Raw genomic sequence first — 22,175 nt, 5'->3', positions numbered from 1 at the left:
TCCTAACCAGATCTGTTCAGAGTATTAAAGGAACTTGCTGACATACTCACAGAACCACATGCCTTTGGGTTTTTTAGGTATCTTGGAGAACAGGCATAGTGCCAGAGGACTGCAGACCAGCTGGCCTCTTTTAAAAGGACACAAAAAAAAGATCCTGGAAACTACAGGCCAGTCATCTTGGCCTCGATACCAGGAAAAACATTAGCACGGGTTATACATTAGTCTTGTTTGCAAAATTTTCCTTTGAGAAAAGTACCACTTTCATCAGAATATGACATAGAATGAAAACAGTGTTAATATTTAATTTTATCCAGAAAGAATTCATTTTTAATTTACAATTTATTCTAGCGCAAGTGGCTGAGGCAGATTACAGTAGACAGTTTTTAAATTTTTAATCACATCCCATTTAACCATCTTTATCAATATAAGCAGTATATAATATTTACATAATAAAGAACATGAAGATTATAAAGTGCAAAGCTGTCTTTGTGGTAATATATTGAAAGGCAACAACTTATCCTAGACCTCTATAGACATAATCATATGGACTCGTGAACACAGCATGCTAAATGGAAACTGCTATAATCCCAAAGTGGAGAACACAATGTTGGCCAAAGGCGGTGTGTGTGTGTGTCTTGGGGGGGGGGGGGGGGATTTATACTAGAGTAATTAACGTCTCACAAAAGTCATAAGAAAAGATGCTAGTTGATGTTCAAGCCACAGTGACTACATTTAGTCAGTCTTAAAATAGAACACGGGAGGACTCTCCCCCTCAAATTATATCATGAGCCTTCCCAAGACTCTTTGGGAAGAACAAATTATAATAGTTTTTACTCATTTCTGAAAATTCAGGCTGTCAACACTCCTGATCCTGAGGTTAAATGCAAAACTTTCACTAGTCCATCCTTTGTTTTCTTTTCTCTCCTCTCCACTGAAAACCGATCAGTGCACTGGTTAGATGGAGTGCTTTGGAGGGGGAAAGGAAGCTAAAATATATTAACCCCAAATGATTGGGGATTGAGTTTTAAAGGCCATGTTAGTGTATTTCCTGTATTTTAATTTTGTTTTTAGTATACTGTTACTATTTGTTTTTAAAATTGTCTAGTGTGGAGTATTAGCTGCCTTGATTTCCCACGGGGAGAAAGGCGGGATATTAATAAAGACAATAATGACATCAAATAAATAAATTATACATTATAAATAAATAAATGCATGTAGCCAGTAACTTTTCATACTGGTGACATTATAAATATGAACTCATGTAAAAATTTAGAATTTCAATGTATGGGGTCTCAAATCTTCTCCTGCACCTGGTTTCCTAACTGAAGCCTAGCCAGGTGATCAATAGTATCACAATAACTAAGCCAAAAATTGGCCTTACCATTAGGCTGGTTTTGGGTGTCATTAAAGGGCAGCAGGTTTTTAATTTCATGATTATTGAATTAAAATGCAATAGGGATGAACATATGTGGCTTGGCATTGGATCCTATGCTCCTTGATTTGGCAGGACATTTGCTGCTCTGCCCCATGTAGCAAAATATCTCTAAAAGAAAGACTATTCAGTCACAGTGCCTACAGAGGCCTTTGTCACACACACTTTGGAATGCAAGTAGTCATATATTTTTCTCAATACAAACACATTAAGTACATCATAAAATAATCAAAGTAATGGTATTAATCCTAAGAAATGAAGTGAAAGCCCAGTGTCAATTCATTTAATTTACACAACATTGTTAAGATGAAATGCCTCTCAAGTTTGGAAGATGACTAAGGAAGCTTTAATCACATATACAGATCTTGAGCTACATTTTGTAAAAATAAGGCTTAAAATCAAAAATTTTCTTATGGTACATGATATTGCACAAGCAGGAGCTTTCTCAGGGATAGGCAAGAGGAAAAGTAGTCAAAGAGATTGAGGGAAGGGAGAGATTGTTGACAAGTGATCAGTAGCAAGCATTACAGTCTAGTGTTGTGTGTTTGCCTGTGTGCCAGTTTTTCTTTTTCAAAACAACAACAAAAAAAACTCTTCACACCTCCAGTCTCCCCTTTGAGATTTGATTTAATTACAGATTTCTTTGGCTACAGATTAGAAACCAGTTTTTAAAAGTTTTCTATTCTTTTCTTCTCTTGATCTTATTTTCTAATCATCTAGCTCAGTGGTTCTCAGCCAGGTGTTTTGGCCTACAACTCCCAGAAATCCCAGCCAGTTTACCAGCTGTTAGGATTTCTGGGAGTTGAAGGCCAAAACATCTGGGAACCCACAGGTTGAGAACCACTGCAAGCTCAATCATTACTTGTGGAGACCTCAAAAGCTGATATTGTTACATATACATAGACAGTTGACTCCCTTATCCATGTATCTTACCCATTCAAAAAATATTCCCTCCCTTGAAGTATTTGTGGGTCACTCTTGGTCCTCCAGTACAAATCTAAAGCATGATTCAGGCCTAAGTATAAACTAAAATGTATAGCTTGTTATTCCACACAGTTTCAAGTATGCATGGAGGTCTATGAACTTATCTCCCCCCAAAAATGGGTTGTACTGGACATCTATTTTCATTTGACAAGAGGGTTCTCGGTGGTTGTCATCCAAGTTGCTCATTAGCTCTGTAGTTGCTCTGTAATTATTTCATGCTACAAAACCTCAAACAGACCACAAAAAGGGAACAGCATATTTTTACTGAAAGGGCCAATGCTACCAATAATTTTATCACTGTTGTGATTAATTTGTGACTGTGATTGAAATCTGTGAGAAAGGAAATATTTTGTCATTCCTGAGGTCTAGCGTGAAGCTTTAGTGTTGCACCAACAACCAAAAACCCAAGGAAAAAAAAGTACACATTGACATTTAATTCAAAACTGTAGCTTCAATTATAGGACATAATGTATCTCAGCTTCACTGCAATGCTACCAGTTTGGAATATGTGGTCAGAAATGAGCACAATACACTTAGCAAAAGATTATGGTTAAGAGAAGGAGTGAGGTCTGAAGAAAAACAAAATCACACAAGGAAACAAGAGCCATGTGAGCTGGAAAAGAGTTGGGTGAATAAATGAGATATGAAGGACATCTATTACATCTCAGAAGAGAAGAGGGTTGATCAGAGGTTTTCTGACATTTAGTCATAACACCTGGCAACAAGCTCATAATGACCAACCTGCAGCCCATGGCCTGCTTTCAAAGGACTTCTGAGAGTGTTTTGATTCACATCTCTAATAAGACCAATCCATCCATCCTTCAACCATCCATTGGATGGGAGAGAAAATAAGAGGGGCACCCCCTGCTCTCTTCAGCTTCTTCTCAAATAGACATATATGAATTCCCTCCCCAGAGTTGAAGGGTGAGGGACTGAGCAAAACAATAAGCTGCTGATCTTCTACTGAGAATGCTGATTAACTGTGGGAAAATTTGATGCAGTCCAGAAGATGGAAGGGCATCAATGTTAGATCATGAGGAATATTAACTATTAAGTGGAAGCACAATAAAGCTGTGCTTACTTTCAAACCTCTATGAAATCAATTACGCTTATTTTTTTAATACAAATTGATATGATTGGGCAGCATAATTGATTGCGTCTGGCTAAATTGATGGATGAATAGTTTGTTAATAGCAGTTTATTTATGGCACTTTTTATTAACTGGCTAATGGCATAGTTGGTGAAAATGAATAATTGCAAATGACTAACCTGAAACTCTAGGAATATCCTAATTACACATCCTGAGACTGGTGATCACAATTACCTGAATGCCCTCTTGACCTTTACATAACCTGGTAAAACGTTGCTACATGAAACACTGTCACACACACTTTCATAGCTTCTGTTGTTCTTCCATCCAATTTGGTATGAGATTGTAAGAAAATACCCAAAACAAATGCTTAATTTTAGTGTTCGATAAAACCAATGTAGAGTTGCACTTGCTTGACTGACATACTATCAATGTTTAATAATGAAACATTCTGAAGCACATTATTTTCTGGCCTCCATAAACATTTCCAAGTCTAGCCATGCTGATACTTGACAGCAGTGCTTCTCACCCTGTGGGTCCCCAGGTGTTTTGGCCTACAACTCCCAGAAATCCCAGCCAGTTTACCAGCTGTTAGGATTTCTGTGAGTTGAAGGCCAAAATATCTGGGGAGCCACAGGTTGAGAATCAGTGTTCTACAGCATTAAATAATCTCACCAAACTGAATTAACCTACAGAAGTTGCCATCAGTTTACACATTTCAGTTTACAAATACATAAATGAGATTCTAAACACAAATCTGTAGGGTTTGAAAGGTTCTGTAAAGTCTGATTTCACTTGTAGTTTTCTTTTTTGTTGCAAGGTTGTGGTAACCTATATGTAGCTAAGAAGAATGAAACAAGGCCAAATACCACATTAAATTGCTTTACAAACTTGCATTTGAATCCTGTTCTAGGCATCTGCCCTGTGAGATATCTTTAACTGTGTAGAAAAGACCCTTATTTACAAAAGAGACACTGCTTGCTTGAACGTGGAAAACAAACCTTTGTTAGGAATCCCTCAAACGTTATGAGAAACAGGGATAATCTAAATAGCATAAACAGAGGCAGTGAGATTATTTCAGCTTCCAGTTTCTACCAAGAGTAAATATTTCTTAGATTCAACCCCAGTGCTTCCGTTCTACTGCCATTTAATGATTTATCCATAATTTTACCAAGCCTCCAAAATCAACCTTCACACTCTTGCTTTGAACATTTCTATCTACTACAGTTATAACTCTTCTCAACTGTATTACCAACCTATTCTTTTCCTCAACTTCCTAATTCTCTTTTGTTAGAAGCGCCTCCATGTCCAGTTGCAATACAGCAGTGAATAGATACCCATCAATTCATTTCTTACCCCACCCTTTTCCACAGACAGGATATATACTGCCTTCCCTACATTGTCCTTTTGTACAATCTGTTTCTACATCCAGGTTCATTATTCTAAGCCCCCTTTTCATGTCACTATACAGTACTTTCATGTCACTATATTCATGTTACTATACAGTACTACTATATACCCGTGAGTCCTCTCTACAGGACACTAGTTCTCCCTCTCTAGAACAAGCAAGCTTTACATAACAGAGCACGTTCATATGAAATGTAAAGTTCTCCCCTTAATCATCTTACTTCTATTAAGCTCTTAAGGTATAAAGGCTGAATCATTTCTAACATGTGGTTCTGTTTTTTCTCCTTTACAGCAATTATATAAAAAAAACTTTTGTGTTTGTCAAAATAGTAGATCAAACATCACATGAAAGCTCCATTTTCTTGTATTTGTCTTGCAGTATTTGAAGTGTGAAGATGAGCTGTCGCCCTCTCAGGGCTAAAACGACACTAGTGGGAATCTTCTATTTCCTGTGCTGAATCTTTCTATCTTTACTCTAGTTTTAAAGTGGTACTTCTATACATTTCTGTGGATTTTAGAAATTCTCTTGCTCTTAAAATGTGATCTTCACATTCATTTTTCTTGTACTCTTGCCATGGCTTCAGTCAACTTTGTTTTTATACAGCACTTTACATGTTCCCACAATAATTCTTTTGTTCAATTCCCTATTACTGCACTGCCTTAGATTTACCCCTTGTATTCCCTATCATTTCTTTCATAATCAGGTGCCTATTCAGTTTGAGATTTTAAGTGCTCACTTTCTGCGCTAAGATCATACACTTTTTCCAATCGGGTTTTATTCTTTCCATTCCCGGTCAGCTTCCTTTGAAATGTAGTCACGTAACTCAGCCAAAGTACAGATACGTATAAAACGTGAAAAGCTGTGAATTGATTTTAGGATGAAGGAGTCCAGAAGTGGCAGTAAATGGGGAAGACAAGAGAACCCCAATAGTCCACAAGATGCAGCTCACAAGAGGTATTTAAAAGCACTTGCAGAATTTAAGAGATCTGGCAGCCTGTGTCTTTCTGAGGCTTTATGTCTGGCTCTTTCATAGGTTTCACGTCTTCCTCTGGTTTTGGTTTCGCCTACAAATAAATAAAAAAAGAGTAAGAGAAAATTGTCTTACTGGATATCATAAACTCCACCCCCCTTCCTCTGAAAAACAGATTCCAGCAATTTTTTGAATCAAAACACTAATAAAGTTTTAGTTTAAAAGTTTTAGTTTGAAAACACAATAGAAAGAGTGGCAAATGTACTAAAAGTATAAACCAGGCATGGCAAACTTCAGCCCTCCAGGTGTTTTGGACTTCAACTCCCACAATTCCTAACAGCCCATGCCTGGTATAGACAAACTATTATTAAAAAGATAGCCAAGTAGGTTAATATAAAAAAGCTATATTTAAAAACTTTGCATCATAGTAACATTTCACAACATGGAAGTTAGAAAGAAAGCAAAGATACCCAGTAAATGGTTCCAAATTCTTCAAAAAGCTATTTTCTTTCTCTCACCCCCCCCCCCCCCCCCCCACACATACACCATAATTTCTTTATGATGTATGAAAGGGCTGAAAGAGAAGCAGAAGACTGCAAATGGTGGTACTGGTAGAAAATGCAGAGAGAATAATTTTTCTTACACTGTCCTCTTTTGGCCTTTTGGTGAGATCGAACGCAGCAAGGGTTTCTGGGGTCCACTGGGCATGCACTGCAGGGAACTCAAAAGGAATAGGCTCAACCAGACCATAGTTAGCTTTCAGCTCTAGCTGGGGAGCCTCTGAGGGAATCTTCTGGAAGTAACTAAAAGAAAGCCACACTGAAGATTAGCATTCTCCTAATTCTTGTTGATAATTTCATTAGCTGGGAATGAGTGATGCCACAGTCAACTTGCATAATATAACTTTATAAAAATTACTGTTGATAGACTACCTTAATAAACAATGGCAAGTGCCAAGTATGCCATACATATTGTCACACAAATAGTCTTCAAAAGGCAGAAGTTCCAAGATTAGGTGAGATATGGGGAAAAGCTTTGTTAGGCAAATGGAACATTTTCTCTTGACAAGTGTCTCATTTTTGCCTGCCTAGTATCAGGAGAGGTCTCATTTTCTTTCTGTTACAATGCTGTACCTATAACTATTTGACACAAGCAATATTTTCATAATCTGCTGTGGCTCAATTATGTTGCTTATGTTGGGTGAGTGGGCTTATTAACAAAAGACCCTCCTCATAAATGTACAGCAGAGTAACTTTTTAGCAGCAGTGTGATCTAGCACCAGTAGCCCAAAGTGATAGAAAGAACAAAAAACACAGACCAATGTTATCTCTTCCGTAGGAGGCTTTTCTTTGTAGTAAAATAATATGGTTACACTATTGACAAGAACAAGGTTTCTATAACAGAAATAAAGTTCATATAATTCCTTCTTTGCTTCCATGCTGAGCTTCTTTTTTATGCAGATAAACTGCTTCTAGCTTCATTTTTACAGAGCATCCTCTCAGACCGAACTTACACAGGAGCTTCACACAGTAGCTTTTTACACACAGCAGCCTTTATACACTGGAGCTTTCTCACACAAGGCTTCTCTCACACAGAGGTTTACCTCACGGTCCTCAGGACTACACTAGCTTTGGCCCACTAACTCTTAACAGGCTTCAGCCTACTAGACTCACATTTTTGTAATTGAAAATACCTAGTTAATTTTTAATATTTCTGACAGTTTCAACTATAGTGCTCCTAACACTAATAATGTGCATGCCACCTTAAATTTGTTATGCAAAATCATCTGGCCCTACCATGGTCTTTTCAACCTAACAAGCAAATAAGAGAATGGAGCAAAACATTAGGATAGGGAAACATCTTGTGTCGACTGGGCAGCAGTCCATCTGAGACAAGTAAAATGAATTAAACTTTAAATAATGTTCACCATATATCGGGTGGGGGGTGGGGGGGGGGAGAATTAGGGGGTTTATTTTTCAAAAACATCAAGGATAAAAATCATTTTAGTGTATGAGAAAACTACAAAACATACTTACATAAATCCATTTTCTCGCTGGGATTTTTCTAAGGTATTTTTCACCAGAGTTCCTAATTTTCTAAAGAAAAGATGGCCGGAAGGCTTAGCTGTAGTTCCAGGGCCTTTGGTTTCACCGTATTCTTTGCATAATGCTTCAGCCTTTGCAAAAACTTCACAAGAAAGCAATAAAACTGTTTTATTATCCTTTTGTAAAATACTTTTGTAAAATAGGTTTATAAAGAAATATGTAATCTACTGTGTTCAGTAGAAATATAATTTAACACAATGAAAAATGGCTATACAAATATATTCTTTACATTGTTGTTCACTCATGCAACTACTGTGTTTTATTAAAAGTATTTATTATTTAGCTGCCCACTAGGGTTCCCAAAGTGATTTACAACAACAACAAAAACAGCACTTACTAAAAGCAGATTAAAAAACAGCTTTTAAAAACATTTTTTAAAATAAAAGGGAATAAAACCCCCCATAAGGCATTTTTTACAGTTTACTTGGCTTCCCCTACATCTTTAGAATAATACCCAATAGTATACCTGGAAAAGTGACTTCTAACCATACGATAAATAACAAAATAGGAGCATTTCATTGTTTGCTGCTTCTCTATTATGTTCTGCATTACAAAAACCTGACTACAATAACAATTCCTCTCCTTTTTCAGTGTGAATGGTTTTAACAGAAATGCACATGGGTTCAGATCAAATTTCTTATCTTGACTACTATAGATCCAGTGAAGCAAAGAGGGCTGTGCAAATGCTGCCTTATTTTTGAACAACTAAGTACATTGATGCACCTACTCCACTTTGAACTAGCAACTGGATTTCTTTCCCCACATATCAGACTGTTGGAGAAGACATCTATCACAGCACTTCATGAATCTATCAAGAACATGATGAAACCTATTCAAAGTATATTTTTCTACATTTATATTTACATATTTAGACATTCATGGATAATTCTGAAAGTCAGAAGAGAAGAACGATGTTTTTTTTCTTCAAGAGCTAGGAAGAAACAAGTGCAAAATCAGTACCTACATTTTTCTGCTTCTTGTAAGGCACGAATTGATTCTCCACATTTATCACTGGCCAAAAGGGTTTGTCCATGGTAGCAATAGGCCTGGAGAGAAAGGTGACTTTTTAAAATGCTATGAGCACACTATAGAGCAATGTTCAGTTCTCCTGTGCTTCATTGAAAAGTGTAGTATGCACCACGACCACAGAAGGAACAGGGCTGAATACAAAACAATAATAATGTATTGTCGAAGGCTTTCATGGCTAGAATTAGTAGGTTCTTGTAGGTTTTTTCGGGCTATAGGGCCATGTTCTAGAGGCAAACATCAGGAGAAATGTCTCTAGAACATGGCCCTATAGCCCGAAAAAACCTACAAGAACCTAGTAAAACAATAATAAATTTTCCAGCTTGTTTGTAGTAGAAGATTGTCCAGGTTAAAGCTTGATAACACAACCAAATATATTACAGAAGTATGGAAAGTAGCTGAAGTGGTGAGGAACAGGACCAATTCAGGATCTCTAGCTCAAAAGGCATTTCTGCTCTGTAGTGATCAAATCCTCTCTGATGATTCACTAAGGATATGTATGGACGAGATATTTCTTCTTCTGGCCAAACATCCCATCTGAGACAGTGCATAATTCTGTCTGATGGAAACTTTCACGTATCAAACACACTAGGAAATGGCTATCATGCAAGACAAAATGCTGAACAACATATCTGTAAACTCTGAAATCTTTACATATGGATTCCTGTACAGAAATAAGCTTCCCTCCAATGTTGATTACCAATTCCTGCAAGAATTTGACAGAATGCTGAAAAGTCTTTTGAAGGATTAATAAACCTAAAGAAAGCACTCACATAAGCCATATAGAAGCATGACTTCAAATGAAAATATTTTCGCCACTTCAATGTGTATGCTGGGTCCAGACTGGATAACATTTGATCTGGAAGGAGACGATAGCATTGTGTTTGTAACATTTTCTTCTATGGCTTTAAAAATTTCTGGAAATTTTACATTTCTAAGGAATTGTCAAGTAATCAATTTGGCTTAATATTTCTGATTATCACACTAGCTATCTCTAATGCATACAAGTGTTCTAAAATACTTCAGCCCATAAAAGACAAATGTCAACTTAGTTTTCTTCTTGCTCCAAAACATTATAAAAGAGAGAGGGAAACACAGACAAAGAAGCTGAATTTGGTGAACTGAATGGCAAACCCAAACTGAAACTCTTTTCAGCTAATCTAGAGTGCTACAGATTCCTCTGATATCCTATTGCATTTCTTGGATGTCCTTTAGTCTAAAATAATACTTTTAACATACCTGCTTTCAGATAGAAATTGGCTGTTTCATTGGCCAGCGCAGCTATTAGACCAGGATTATGTTTCAGCTCAATCGCTCGAGCAATCGTCACTAAGATAAAAAAAACAAAAACCTGTAACCATGACCATATCCTTTATAGATTATATCAATTCTGTTTCAATAATTTTAATACGCATTACAACTTAGCTATACATCCTGTTCAGAATGCAATATTCTCCTTTTATTTCTAACAGCTCAATACAGCAGAACTGAATGAAAGCATTTCTCAGTCAACACAACTAAAGAAAAACACCAGTTTAAATCAAAAGTGGGGCAAGTATGGCCTATTTGTTGACCAGCAAAGCCACTTTACAGCCTGTTAACTTCTGAAAACTCAGAATACCCTTTGGTCTTTTCTGGGCCTAACACAGATTGGTTAAATGGGGGAAGCCATTCCACTGAAGTCCAGTGAATGCTGTTTCACCTCCCAGATTTTTGCTAGTTGCTCACCCAGTTATTTACTACTATGGTTGTTCTAATACTAGAGGGGTAAAAGGCTACAATGCCATTTTGAGGTCTTAGATTTTTAAAAACTAAAAACGCATTTCTGCATATTTTTTCTCTCCCCCCACCCCCACCTTTTTTTTCCCAGGAGAGGCTTTTACTGAACCAGGAAATATTTTTTACAGCTTTATTTTTCATAAATGTACTCTCCTGCAAGATTCTGAGTTTACTTCGTGGTTAAATAAAGGATTCCATTAGGGACAAAACTGGCCATGGGTTGCAAAAGTGTGACAAAAGATTTTTTTTCTTTAAAACTGTAAAAAAAAACAACAGTGAAACAATTATCAGGTTTAGGGCCTCATGGGAGATGCAGCTTTCTGAAATCCTCTCAAAAACCAATGAAGCTCCCTAATCCCTGGCAGTTCCTTGCCCCAGTCCGTAGTTAAAAGGTGAGGCAGGATTTTTTTAAAAATCTCTAAAGTCCTAAAGGAAGTCAACCAATTAGAGCAAACAAATCTGAGATATACCAACACCCACATGGTATAAGTCCCCTTCTTCACAAATTACTGAAGCTGGTAGGTTTGTGTTGTTGTTAACAGCAACCACACAATTTCTGCTGAATTTGCTTGGATGTGCAATCACATTCTGCCCACAAATTCTCCACCAGAAGAAAAGCTAAGGAAATCACACATAAAGACTACTTAAAAATTAGTTAGTACCTTCTTGAGCTTCAGCTTGGCACTGAATAATGTAGCAATCTATAAGCCGAGCTTCTAAATCTCTTCCCTTTTCTACTGGAGTGATCAGTTTAGGGATATGGCTTTCCTAAGGAAAAAAAGGCAATCAGGTTATTGATTTCATTTATCCAGACACAGAACATGCATATGTGTGCCCAACATATATGAAATCTCCAAAGATTTATGTGATCCCATTATTTAGAGCCATCCTGTCTCTAGACAGACAAAAATATTTCCTTACTGTGATGTGAGTGAGGCTCTCACACTATCAAAGAACTGGGACTATCAGTATATTAGGGTTAGTATACATAAGGTTAGCTAATTTTCATTACATGTAAAGATTTTAATATTCTAATTCATTCAAGCAAGCAATTTCTACATATACACCATACTCTTACAGGTAAACCCATGATGGATATTCTACAATTCCCCCTGAAGATTACAAACAAATATCCTCATATTAATGTACTAATACAAATAAGTTACTTTGTTAAAGGGGTGAAAGAGATAACCATCTATGACTAAAACATCAAAATAGTAAAAGTAGAGTATGACAAAAATAAAGAGTTTTCACAGGAATCCTTATCATTAAGCTTTCAAAAATGTTTTATACCTTTAAGTGTTTGAAAATTCCAGCTGCTATTTTCATACTCCGATGGACATCCTTTGCTTCATCTTCCGTTATGCTAAAGGATTACCAATTTATTAGTACTGCAAATCCCCAGGCACATCAAACATTAAATTTTTTACTCATTCCTCCTTTAAACAAAGTTGCCAAACTTCTCAACAGACAAGTTCTTTTTCAGTATTCATTACTGCAGAGCTCATGACTGAATAGATGGATTGGGTTGCTGTGCGTTTTCCGGTCTGTATGGCCATGATCCAGAAGCATTCTCGCCCACATCTATGGCAGGCAACCTCAGAGGTTGTGAGGTTTGTTGGAAACTAGGTGAGAATGAACGTACAGCCTGGAACACTCACAGCAACCCAATGATTCCAGCCATGAAAGCCCTTGGCAACACAATACATGGATTGTTTTACATGTTTAATCTAATCCAATGAGTCAGAGGAAACCAGAGGAGCTAGATCAAGATCCTATTTCAAGCAGGCAGACTGTGATACCCTATCTGTTTTATTTTTGTATCCTCCCATATCCTGATAGCTGTTAAGCCTGAGTGTGTGTGGAGGGGGAGTGTTATTCCAGTGACAACCAGTGCAGAGGAATCGGGGACTTCAGACAATGAAAAAGAAGCTGATCTTGGCTTGGAGCAAAATTAATGAGGGTTCAATCACAGATGCAGCACATTTTCTTTTTCCTTCTCTTTTTCCAGTCCAGCCCACTGCATGTTTATCATCTCAACTGCTTCCTCCATCCATCCTGATAAGCAGTAGCAGACAATCTTCCTGGGTTTGACAGATGCTGATGTTTTTGGACAGGGTAAAAAGAGCTAAAAAATAGCTCCTTGCACAATCCTGAGTGTGTTGATGACATACCGCCACCTAAAACTGTTTTATACTAGGTCAGGCTATTTGCTCATACACTCCAGTATTGTCTGAGGTAATAATAAGTGGCCCTCAGCTAGACTTTTCTCATCATCAAGTAAGTATAGTTAAGATTCGATTCTAAATCATCTGACACTAAGAAATATGAATTTAATAACTTGGAATGTCTTTGGTTTTAAGAATAAGCCTGAGAATATGGCTTAATAGTCATAAAGACAGATAATTTTTCTCAACTAGAGTCTTGAAAAGTGAAACTTGAAATTTCATTGGTTTAATCATGGGTCTCTTCTGACAGGGACTGGACTTCAGCCTTAAACCAGAATCCTAAATCTGAAATACAACCAAATCCAATAATTGCAATGAGTTTAGGCCAACTTGGAGAAGTTTTTTGTTCCATGAGTTGCAGTCATAACCATTTGGAGGGCCAAGGATTCCTCACTCTTGGCTTAGAGACACCTGAGCACAGTATCACTAGCTAAACTTCTAAGAAGAAATTATTAAGTGAAAATACTCACTCTTCCTTTCCAGCCAACCTTGATGCATACTTGGTGTACCATAAAGCCACATTAAATCCCATGGAACACAGTTCAAATACAGCATCTTGCTGGGTACTGAATAAAAATAATAAAAAGAAAAGAAACATGGGTTCATGCACTATTTATAAGATTTTAGCTACCTAAAGTCATACAGTACAATCTTATTCATGTTTACTCAGATGTCAATACTACTGTGTTCAAAGGATGTACTCCTAGGAAAATGGGTATAATGTACTCTTAAGCCTAAATCCAATAGATAGCCTCAGCTAGAATACTTACATGGAACTTTCTAAAACAACACATATGTAAAATTCACTGTTTGAATGGATCTACTTCAGCTGGAATTAATAACTAGATTTAGGTCTTAGAACAGGGGGTGGAAATCATGTGGCCCTCCAGATGTTGTTGGACTTCAACGCCCAGCCAATGGCATGCTTGGAATTGCAATTCAGCATCTGGACAGCCACATAATTCCCACCCCTCTTGTAGAACAAAAAATGGTTTAGATTTAGTTCTCATTCCTCATTTGGCTATTTCAAATCACATGAGCAAATTGTAAAGTTTTAAGATGTAGGCTGCTTAAATAGATTTTTAATAGCCGAAACATACAGTTGTTTTCTCAGGAACAATTTGTGCTTTGTTGTGAGTCTGGATTATGAATGGCTAGGGCGTAATTTCTGTACAAACTCCAAGTCTGTAATAACCCACTCCTCCAAAGTGAAACACAGTTCCAGTCAGTTAAGTTACAATGGGATATTTAAATTTTCTACTGAGTGCCACTGAGAAAGCAAATGCCATAATAGTGTTTTAGTAATTATACAGAAATATTCACATTCTCATCAGGGTCAATTTCAAGTCAATGAGCATTCTTCTGGGGGACAGATATGGTGACACAGAGGATAAAAACACCCAAAATTATATAAAGATAGTAATAGCCAGCTTACATGCATGTTTCCGGGCACTATAAACATGGTTAATGGTTGGATTTTTGTTTAATTATTCACATCAACATGGGAGGGGCTGAGGGAATATTTGGTGCTTGTGTACAGTCCATGCACACCAGTCTATTTTTCCCCCACAACAAAGCTCTGTATAAAGTTTAACTAAGCTCAGCTCCACAGCATGTGTAGGATTTCAGTTACAAGACTTGAACTTTGTGGTGAGCAATTCTGAAATTGATATATTTTTGCCACAGAACTGAAGAGAACAAAGAAAAAGCTGTTCCAACAATATTGTGTCTATTTGGTAATCCATTAAATTATTTGCTATCAAATTTACTGTCCAGGAAGATTTGGTTGGAACAGGAACTAAAAAAAATATTATTATTACCTTGGTACTTGTCCATGCAAAGTATCTATCCACTTAAAATTCTGAATATATCTCAGTTTGCTGTCCTGTGAAGAGTCATCCAGTGAAACTATAAAGCCTGATAGAAAGATAGAGAAATGAAGAAATGGTACTACAACACTACCTCTTCAAAAAGGCAAGCTCAAATGCTTCTCTTGATCTTCAACATTTATTCCTGTCTCTATATTAAAATTCCTTAACCTTATATATGCAATGTATTTTTCAAAGACATAAAACACAACTATAACCTGAAACACTGTTACCTATTTTCACACCCTATTTAAAATATTGATATTCTTTTTCAGCTCAAAATTAGTGGCTGTAATTCATCACATTGGAATGATCTGGGAACAGTTTGATATTATATAGTTGAAGCAATTGTATTTTATATAGGGAACTATTCAGCTGGTCTTCGTGTTGCCTATGCAGCACAAGAGAAAGAATGCAGGCAAGGATAACAATGTGTTCATTCTGGTGAAGCACATTAAAAAAACTCATGCTGACCAGATGGGATAATTCAAAACATATTTTTGCCACCACCCCATATTTGTCAAGCATTCAAACCACATGTTACCCACTGCTGCTTAGATGCTTCTGTTATTATTTTTTTTTTAAAAAATAGCAATAAGCCAAAACAAGCATGCCAGCTGTACCGATTGCATACCTTGGAGGAGTGAAAAATAAGAATCAGTTGCATTTTTCATCATATCTGGATTACAACTCAAATCTGTAAAAAGTTCCAAGAGTCGTGCTCGAGAGGACCTTAGATCACTGCAGAAGAAAACACAAATAATGCTCAAAGTATAGTTCAAAAACAAACTGTTCTGAGCAACTCATTCAATTGTACTGTTATCTCTTATAAATAGCAATGATGTATTAGAACCACTTACTTGCAGATCTTTGCTGCAGCTGGAGTACTGGCTACCCCATAGTAATTGAATGTGACAGGAGCTGTAGCCTTTAAAGGGTTTCTATGAAACCAGTGAGTCATTTCTCCTGGTGGATTAAGAACGACAGCAAGCCTAGAACAGCAAATTGGAAGTTATGTTACATTCACAAATATTATGCATCTCATTTCTTAAAAAGAAATGTTTCGCATTATAGAGAAACATCAAGACTACAGTCATTAACACATTTACTGGGAATTAACCCCATTAACTATCATAGAATATAGTAAATACATATAGTTTTATACTAAGTAAATTGTTACTATATACTTGTGGTTAGTACTAGATGCAATGGCCATCACACAAAATGCTTGACTTTTAAACACATGACAAATGCAGAAGAGATACATAGAGATAATCACCTCATACATCTGTAAAACTTTCAGGCCTTTTGTAAATGATATCCCAGTCCAGTTTTCATGAACTAAGTAAATAAATTTCCAAGGACTAAAATGTCCTTAAGTTAATTCTTTTCTAGAGGCAAGAAGTGCATGGCACTTATACATCCACATCAATGAGATCTGTTATTCAGAATTTCTATCAATGGAGCCATTATTACCCAACCTCCTCTATTTTAGAGATCACTATAGTCCACAAGGGGATTTTGCTTTATTGTCTAAATTTTTTGTTCATTCTAGTTAAAGTGAATCATTCAATGCATATATGCATTTATTTTTCTTTTAAACTTTCTCCTATTTTAACAGATTTTTTGCAGTGAAAGGCTGAGGAGTTTGAAGTATCTGTTTTACAAGCTTAGGGCCAGAGAAGAAAATGTTATTGCAGCTCCTCTATGAACAGATCAACAATTTATTCAGCCCAGTATTCCTTAGCAGAAAGAAGCTATACTATAAATACTGAATGTTTCAAGTGTTATTGTAACACAGCTTTTGCAACCATTTTAATAAAAGTATTTATTTATTACAAAACCCAAATCAATAGGATAGATAGTTCTTAGAACATTTCTGTAACAACCAATATTCTTATCGGTTTGATACATATACTGACCTTTAACAAGGTAAAAAGCTTACATTTATTCCTTTTATATCAATGTTTTTACAGGCTTTACATACATTATAAAAATTAACAATGGATTGAGAAACTGTCATCCCCCATCCATTGTCCATGTCACTGGTCTATGTTGTCTGCCATGAAAGCAAGCTGAAATCCAACAATATCTGGAGGGCACTCTAGACCCTTATACACATTGTAACCATGCAATATTTCTTAGCAGGACACTTGAGAGCATAATCTACTGCACAGGCTTATTTTATTAATAACGGCAATACTGAAATCTTTTCCATTTGTAAAGGACATAATCAAGAGCTGTCACCCTGAGAGTTATATGAATGCAGAAGGACAACTGTACATGCATCCAGAAATGTTTTTGAACTGTTTGTTGTAGCTACTTATGTGATTCAATACGTAAAGTGTTTTAAAATGAAAAGCATTTTTCTAATCAATTGAATATCAGCTTGTAAAAAAACTTCAGCATTAGTGACTCAATGAGCTAGTTTGAGGAATCATTTTGAAGAGGAACTATATTAACTGAATGAGTATTATACACAAAAGATGCTAGAATATATTGTGGGGTCCAGTTCTGTAAACTAATGACAAGAAAACTATATAAGCTGTAGTATATGAGGTCTATAATTCTCTGCACATGGATTCCTGAGGTACATCTCCTACCCTAATTTCTCCCCAAATATTCTCTATACAGCATAAGAAGGGAGATGATGATCCATCCTCTGCAATGTGGCAGGGCTCATGGAGCACTGCTTGCCACAGTTCTAATCAGAGCATTACATTTATTTTAAAATGGATTTTGTTATATCATATCTCATCGTAATCTCCACACATTGTGACACTGGACCGAGTGTTTTCCATACTAGATTTCATATCCACCCAAACATCAGCCAGTTTATATGCCGGAAAGAAGGGAGAGCTAACTCTTTCACACAGCAATAGATTTCACTTAAAAACAAATACCTGCCTTTAAAAATGCTCTGTACATGCTCAGGAACTCTATACATCCCTGAGAATAACAGTTTCCATTGAATTAGTCTTCCACATGTATATGATGAGAATCCCTTATTCAAAAGGCTTGAGAATGCCAGAAGTGGACTTTCCCCCCAGATGTTTGACTATCTCCATATCTATAAGGAGATATCTTGGAGGTGGCAACAGAGCCTAAACAAAATTCATACACACCTTATACACATAACCTGTACAGTATTTTAAATACTTTTGTCCATGAAACAGTTTGTATACACTAAATCACCATCTACCATTCAGGTGGACAATTTTGGAGCACTTCGGGTTTCCAGAAAAGGAAGGCTCAAGCTATTGGCTAAAACCTTTCTTTTCAGCAAGCTTTACAGAAGAAGGTTTTTAAAGAGCGAACCAGGGGTGTCATTTTAGCTATGTGAATAGGTTTTTAATGGTTCTGTTTGATTTTAATCATTTCAATATTGAATCGCATTTTAATGTTTGTATGTTTTAAATTATACATTGTATTGTTTTTAGTGTTAGTTGTTTTGGGTCTTTTCATAGAATCATAAAGTTGGGAGAGACCTCGAGGGCCATTTTTTGAGAATGGTCGTTTGATACTTCCAAGATGCCTCACTGTGCAATATTAGTTTTTTTTTTTTAAAAAAGTGGCATTTGAACTGATCCTTCCATGCTGTGATGAGTTAAAGCGCAGTATTTTCAAAACGTAAGAATCAGGTGTATACTCTGTTTATATCAGCTCGCATCTTATCTGAATGCAGTATGCATCCAGGTCTAAAAAAATTATAGAATCATAGAATTGAAAGAGACCTTGTGGGCCATCCAGTCCAACCCCTTGCCAAGAAGCAGGGAAATCACATTCAAGACACACCCAACAGATGGTCATCCAGCCTCTGTTTAAAAGCCTCCAAAGAAGGCGCCTCCAACACACTTCAGGGCAGAGGGTTCTACTGCTGAACAGCTTTCACAGTTAGGAAGTTCTTCCTAATGTTCATGTAGAATCTCCTTTCCTGTAGTTTGAAGCCATGGTTCTGTGTCCTAGTCTCCAAGGCAGCAGAAAACAAGACCGCTTCCTCCTCCCTATGACTTCCCTTCACATCTTGATACGTGGCCATCATGTCTCCTCTCAGCCCTCTTTGTCTTCTCCAGGCTAAACATGCCCAACTCTTTGAGCCGCTCCTCAAAGGGTTTGTTCTCCAGAGCCTCAATCATTTTAGTCACCCTCCTCTAGACACATTCCAGCTTGTCAACATTTCCCTTCAACTGCAGTGCCCAGAATTGGACACAGTATTCCAGGTGTGGAATACACAGGGTTTTTTAAAAAAAAGATAAATCAGGATACAAGTAAATATAGTTTTATTTTATTTATACCCCACCTTTTCTGCCATAGGCACTCAAGGGAGGGGGAGTAACAACCACATCGTCATCATATAGTAAGGTCTATGAGGCATAGGTGTTTCCTCACTGATGCTGCAAACAAGCAGGAAACCAAGTCAGAAATAATACTGATTGACACCGCTTCAATGGAAATGGCGCAATGCTTTGGAATCCTGAAAGTTGTAGTTTGGGCAGAGGCGGCCCTAGGTAATTTTCAATGGTAAGCAAACGGTATTTTGCCCCCCCCCCCAAACCAATCACTGATATATATTTTCTGTTCGTCATGGGAGTTCTGTGTGCCATATTTGGTTCAATTCCATCATTGGTGGAGTTCAGAATGCTCTTTGATTTTAGGTGAACTATACAGTACATTCCAGTAACTACAACTCACATATGTCAAGGTCTATTTTCCCCCAAGAGTGCCTCAAGAGTGCCCCTGGGCAAAATAAACTATACTGCAAATGCTTACTTTGCGTAATGGGTTGAGCCGCCCCTGAGTTTGGGCACCCACACTCTTGGGTAGAAAAGGATAACGACCTTGTGTAATTACAACTCCTGTGAACCCATAGCATTGAGCTATAGTGGTCAATGTGGAGTCAAACAGCATTAATTCTACCGTGCAGCCCCCCTCCCCCCTTCAAACACCATCCTTCCCAGTACTCTGTGGTTCCCAACCTTTGGTGTTTTGGACTTCAGCTTCCACAATTCCTAACAGCTGGCAAACTGGCTATGATTTCTAGGAGTTGAAGTTCAAAACAACTGCAAGACCAAAGATTGGGAACTACTGCACTACATAAACTGGCTATTTCCCCAGCCTAGACTCTGGAAACCAGGGTTCAAATCCCTGCTTGGCCATGAAACCCATTTTGGGCAAGTCACACTCTCTCAGCCTCAGAGGAAGGCAATGGCAAGTCTCCTCTGAACAAGTCTGCTCAAGCAAACCCTACGATGGGTTCTCCTTTGGACCCCCATAAGTATGAAACAACGGAGCCTCGCAGGCTTCCAGCCAAAGCGCCTCGCCCTTATTGTCAGCCACGTTCCCAGAAACTGTCGCCTCTATTTACCTTCTGTCTCCAGGGAGCACTTCCTGCCGGAGCCGAAACCACGACGACCACTTCCGGTCGAGGGGGTGGAGGCCGCTAGGAAGAAAACACGGAAGTAGAGCGTTCTCTCTCACCTCTCTATGGTACAGGACTCCACAGAACCCTTGTTGGGCCAAGCTGTTTGGACTTCAACTCCCAGAAGCCTCAGCCGCCTGGAGCAACGTTCAAGGATTCTGGGAAATGAAGTCAGTTATTGAGAAGGCTGGAGTTCTGCAGGCCATGAATTACTATCTGCTCAACTTTGCCTGTCGTTTGGAAGCTGCACAAAAAAGAGCCCTATGCAGTAAATATTTACAAAAACAAAACACTACAGCAGGTATGGGCAAACTTGGGCCCTCCAGGTGCTTTGGATTTCAACTCCCACCATTCCTAACAGCCTCAGGCCCCTTCCTTTCCCCCCTCAGCCGCTTAAGCGGTTGAGGGGGGAAAGGAAGGGGCCTGAGGCTGTTAGGAATGATGGGAGTTGAAGTCCAAAGCACCTGGAGGGCCCAAGTTTGCACTACACTATACTTGCTCTGCATTTCAACCCTTTCCTGGTGAAACCTATGACAAAACTATTTCAGTTGGGAGAAAAAAATATGACAAACCTGCCTGTCACTCACCTGTGACGTAGGAGATTCCCCACCCGAGAGAAGCCCCGAGGAAGCAGATCCAAATATGGTTCACGAGGAAAGGGCCGGCGGCGTAACTTCGGCAGCAGGACGACCCCTCTCGTAGGCTCCCCGGGAGTCCCAGCGGATCACGTGATCTTCAGTGCCCTGGCAAGAGGGCGGAAGTGCTTCATTTGGTAAGCAACCAGCCAGGCGAGTTGCCCGGTCTAGCAATGGCGGCTGAAGGCCTTTCCCTGCCTTAGGGGCATCTAAGTCCACGAGAACCAATGCCTTGAGAAAGGCGTAATTTTTGTCACCGTCCCATAAAATTCAGAAAAGTATGTGTGTGTGTGTGTGTATACAAATTTTGTGTATACAAAGTTTGTCACTGCCTCCACGTTTTCTCCCTCTATTTCCCAGTTGTCAATCATTTTTGACCAATCATGGTTTTTTTAATGTTTAACCCTCCTGTTCAAGGAGCTCCACTGGCTGCCGTTTATTTTCCGAGCCCAATTTAAGGTGCAGGTGCTTACCTACAAAGCCCTAAACGGTTTGGGACCAGCCTACCTGCGTGACCGTATCTCCGTTTACGAACCCACGCGCTCACTTCGTTCATCCAGAGAGGCCCTGCTTGTGATCCCGCCAGCGTCACAGGCGCGTTTGGTGGGGACGCGAGACAGGGCCTTTTCTGTGGTGGCCCCCCCGACTCTGGAACACCCTCCCAAAAGACCTAAGACAGGCCCCTACATTGGCAGTCTTTAGAAAGAACTTGAAGACCTGGCTGTTCCGATGTGCCTTCCCAGAATAGGAAATCTCCAATACCAAGTCCCATAAGCACTTTAGTAGAACTGAGATTGCTGCACACCGCACACTGCACTTGCCCTATAATCCTTACATATCACCTGTCATATCAGCACTTTTAATCTTGTACCCATTATTCTGGCCTGGCCCAGTTTTATAGTGTCTTGATGTATTGTTTATTGCTTGTTGTTTACTATTGCTTTAATTGTTTTTAATTTGCTTTAGGTGTTGTATTTTGTTGACGGCGGTCAACAAAAATGCAGTATTGTTATGTTGTGTTTTGAGGCCTTGGCCTTTGTAAGCCACATCGAGTCTTTCGGGAGATGCTAGCGGGGTACAAATGAAGTTAATAATAATAATAATAATAACTGCAACCAAGCTTTTGTGCTTTCTTCTTTCACCTTGATTAGAAGGCACCTTAATCAACCCTTAATAAACTCCCACAATTGTGGGAGTTGAAGACCAAAACACCTGGAGGAGGGCCGAAGTT

The 22,175-nt window shown here is 38.2% G+C and overlaps 1 protein-coding gene across 2 annotated transcripts; it reads right to left on the bottom strand.

The window, feature by feature from the left end:
- Positions 1 to 320: 320 nt before the first annotated feature.
- On the bottom strand, positions 321 to 21,061 carry BROX (BRO1 domain and CAAX motif containing). Of its 2 annotated transcripts, none has more exons than XM_060754210.2 (13): positions 20,897 to 21,061; positions 15,751 to 15,882; positions 15,525 to 15,631; positions 14,843 to 14,939; positions 13,493 to 13,588; positions 12,088 to 12,160; positions 11,457 to 11,562; positions 10,255 to 10,344; positions 9,789 to 9,874; positions 8,954 to 9,035; positions 7,921 to 8,071; positions 6,528 to 6,687; positions 321 to 5,978 (listed from the first exon to the last, which is right to left on the bottom strand). In XM_060754210.2, the coding sequence occupies exons 2-13, from the start codon at positions 15,849 to 15,851 to the stop codon at positions 5,892 to 5,894; spliced, it is 1,236 nt and encodes a 411-aa protein (XP_060610193.1). In that variant the 5' UTR covers positions 15,852 to 15,882; positions 20,897 to 21,061; the 3' UTR covers positions 321 to 5,891. The 2 variants fall into 2 exon arrangements, with proteins under 2 accessions (XP_060610193.1, XP_060610194.1); XM_060754211.2 differs by lacking the exon at positions 20,897 to 21,061 and adding an exon at positions 20,256 to 20,339.
- Between the last annotated feature and the right edge of the window lie 1,114 nt (positions 21,062 to 22,175).

Source organism: Anolis sagrei, chromosome 1, assembly GCF_037176765.1.
Source record: "Anolis sagrei isolate rAnoSag1 chromosome 1, rAnoSag1.mat, whole genome shotgun sequence".
Classification (NCBI taxonomy): domain Eukaryota; kingdom Metazoa; phylum Chordata; class Lepidosauria; order Squamata; family Dactyloidae; genus Anolis; species Anolis sagrei.
Note: the sequence above shows the minus strand (reverse complement) of the source record. Positions and strands in the feature narration are given on the sequence as shown.

Bases quoted from the DNA above. Each gene is read 5' to 3' on its own strand.
- BROX (XM_060754210.2), bottom strand. From the start codon at position 15,851: ATGACTCACTGGTTTCATAGAAACCCTTTAAAGGCTACAGCTCCTGTC. The intron at 6,688-7,920 runs GTAAGTATGTTT...GCTTTCTTTTAG, and splicing joins CAGCGAGAAAATGGATTTAT to TTACTTCCAGAAGATTCCCT. The intron at 5,979-6,527 runs GTAAGAAAAATT...ATTTATTTGTAG, and splicing joins AAAGGCCAAAAGAGGACAGT to GCGAAACCAAAACCAGAGGA.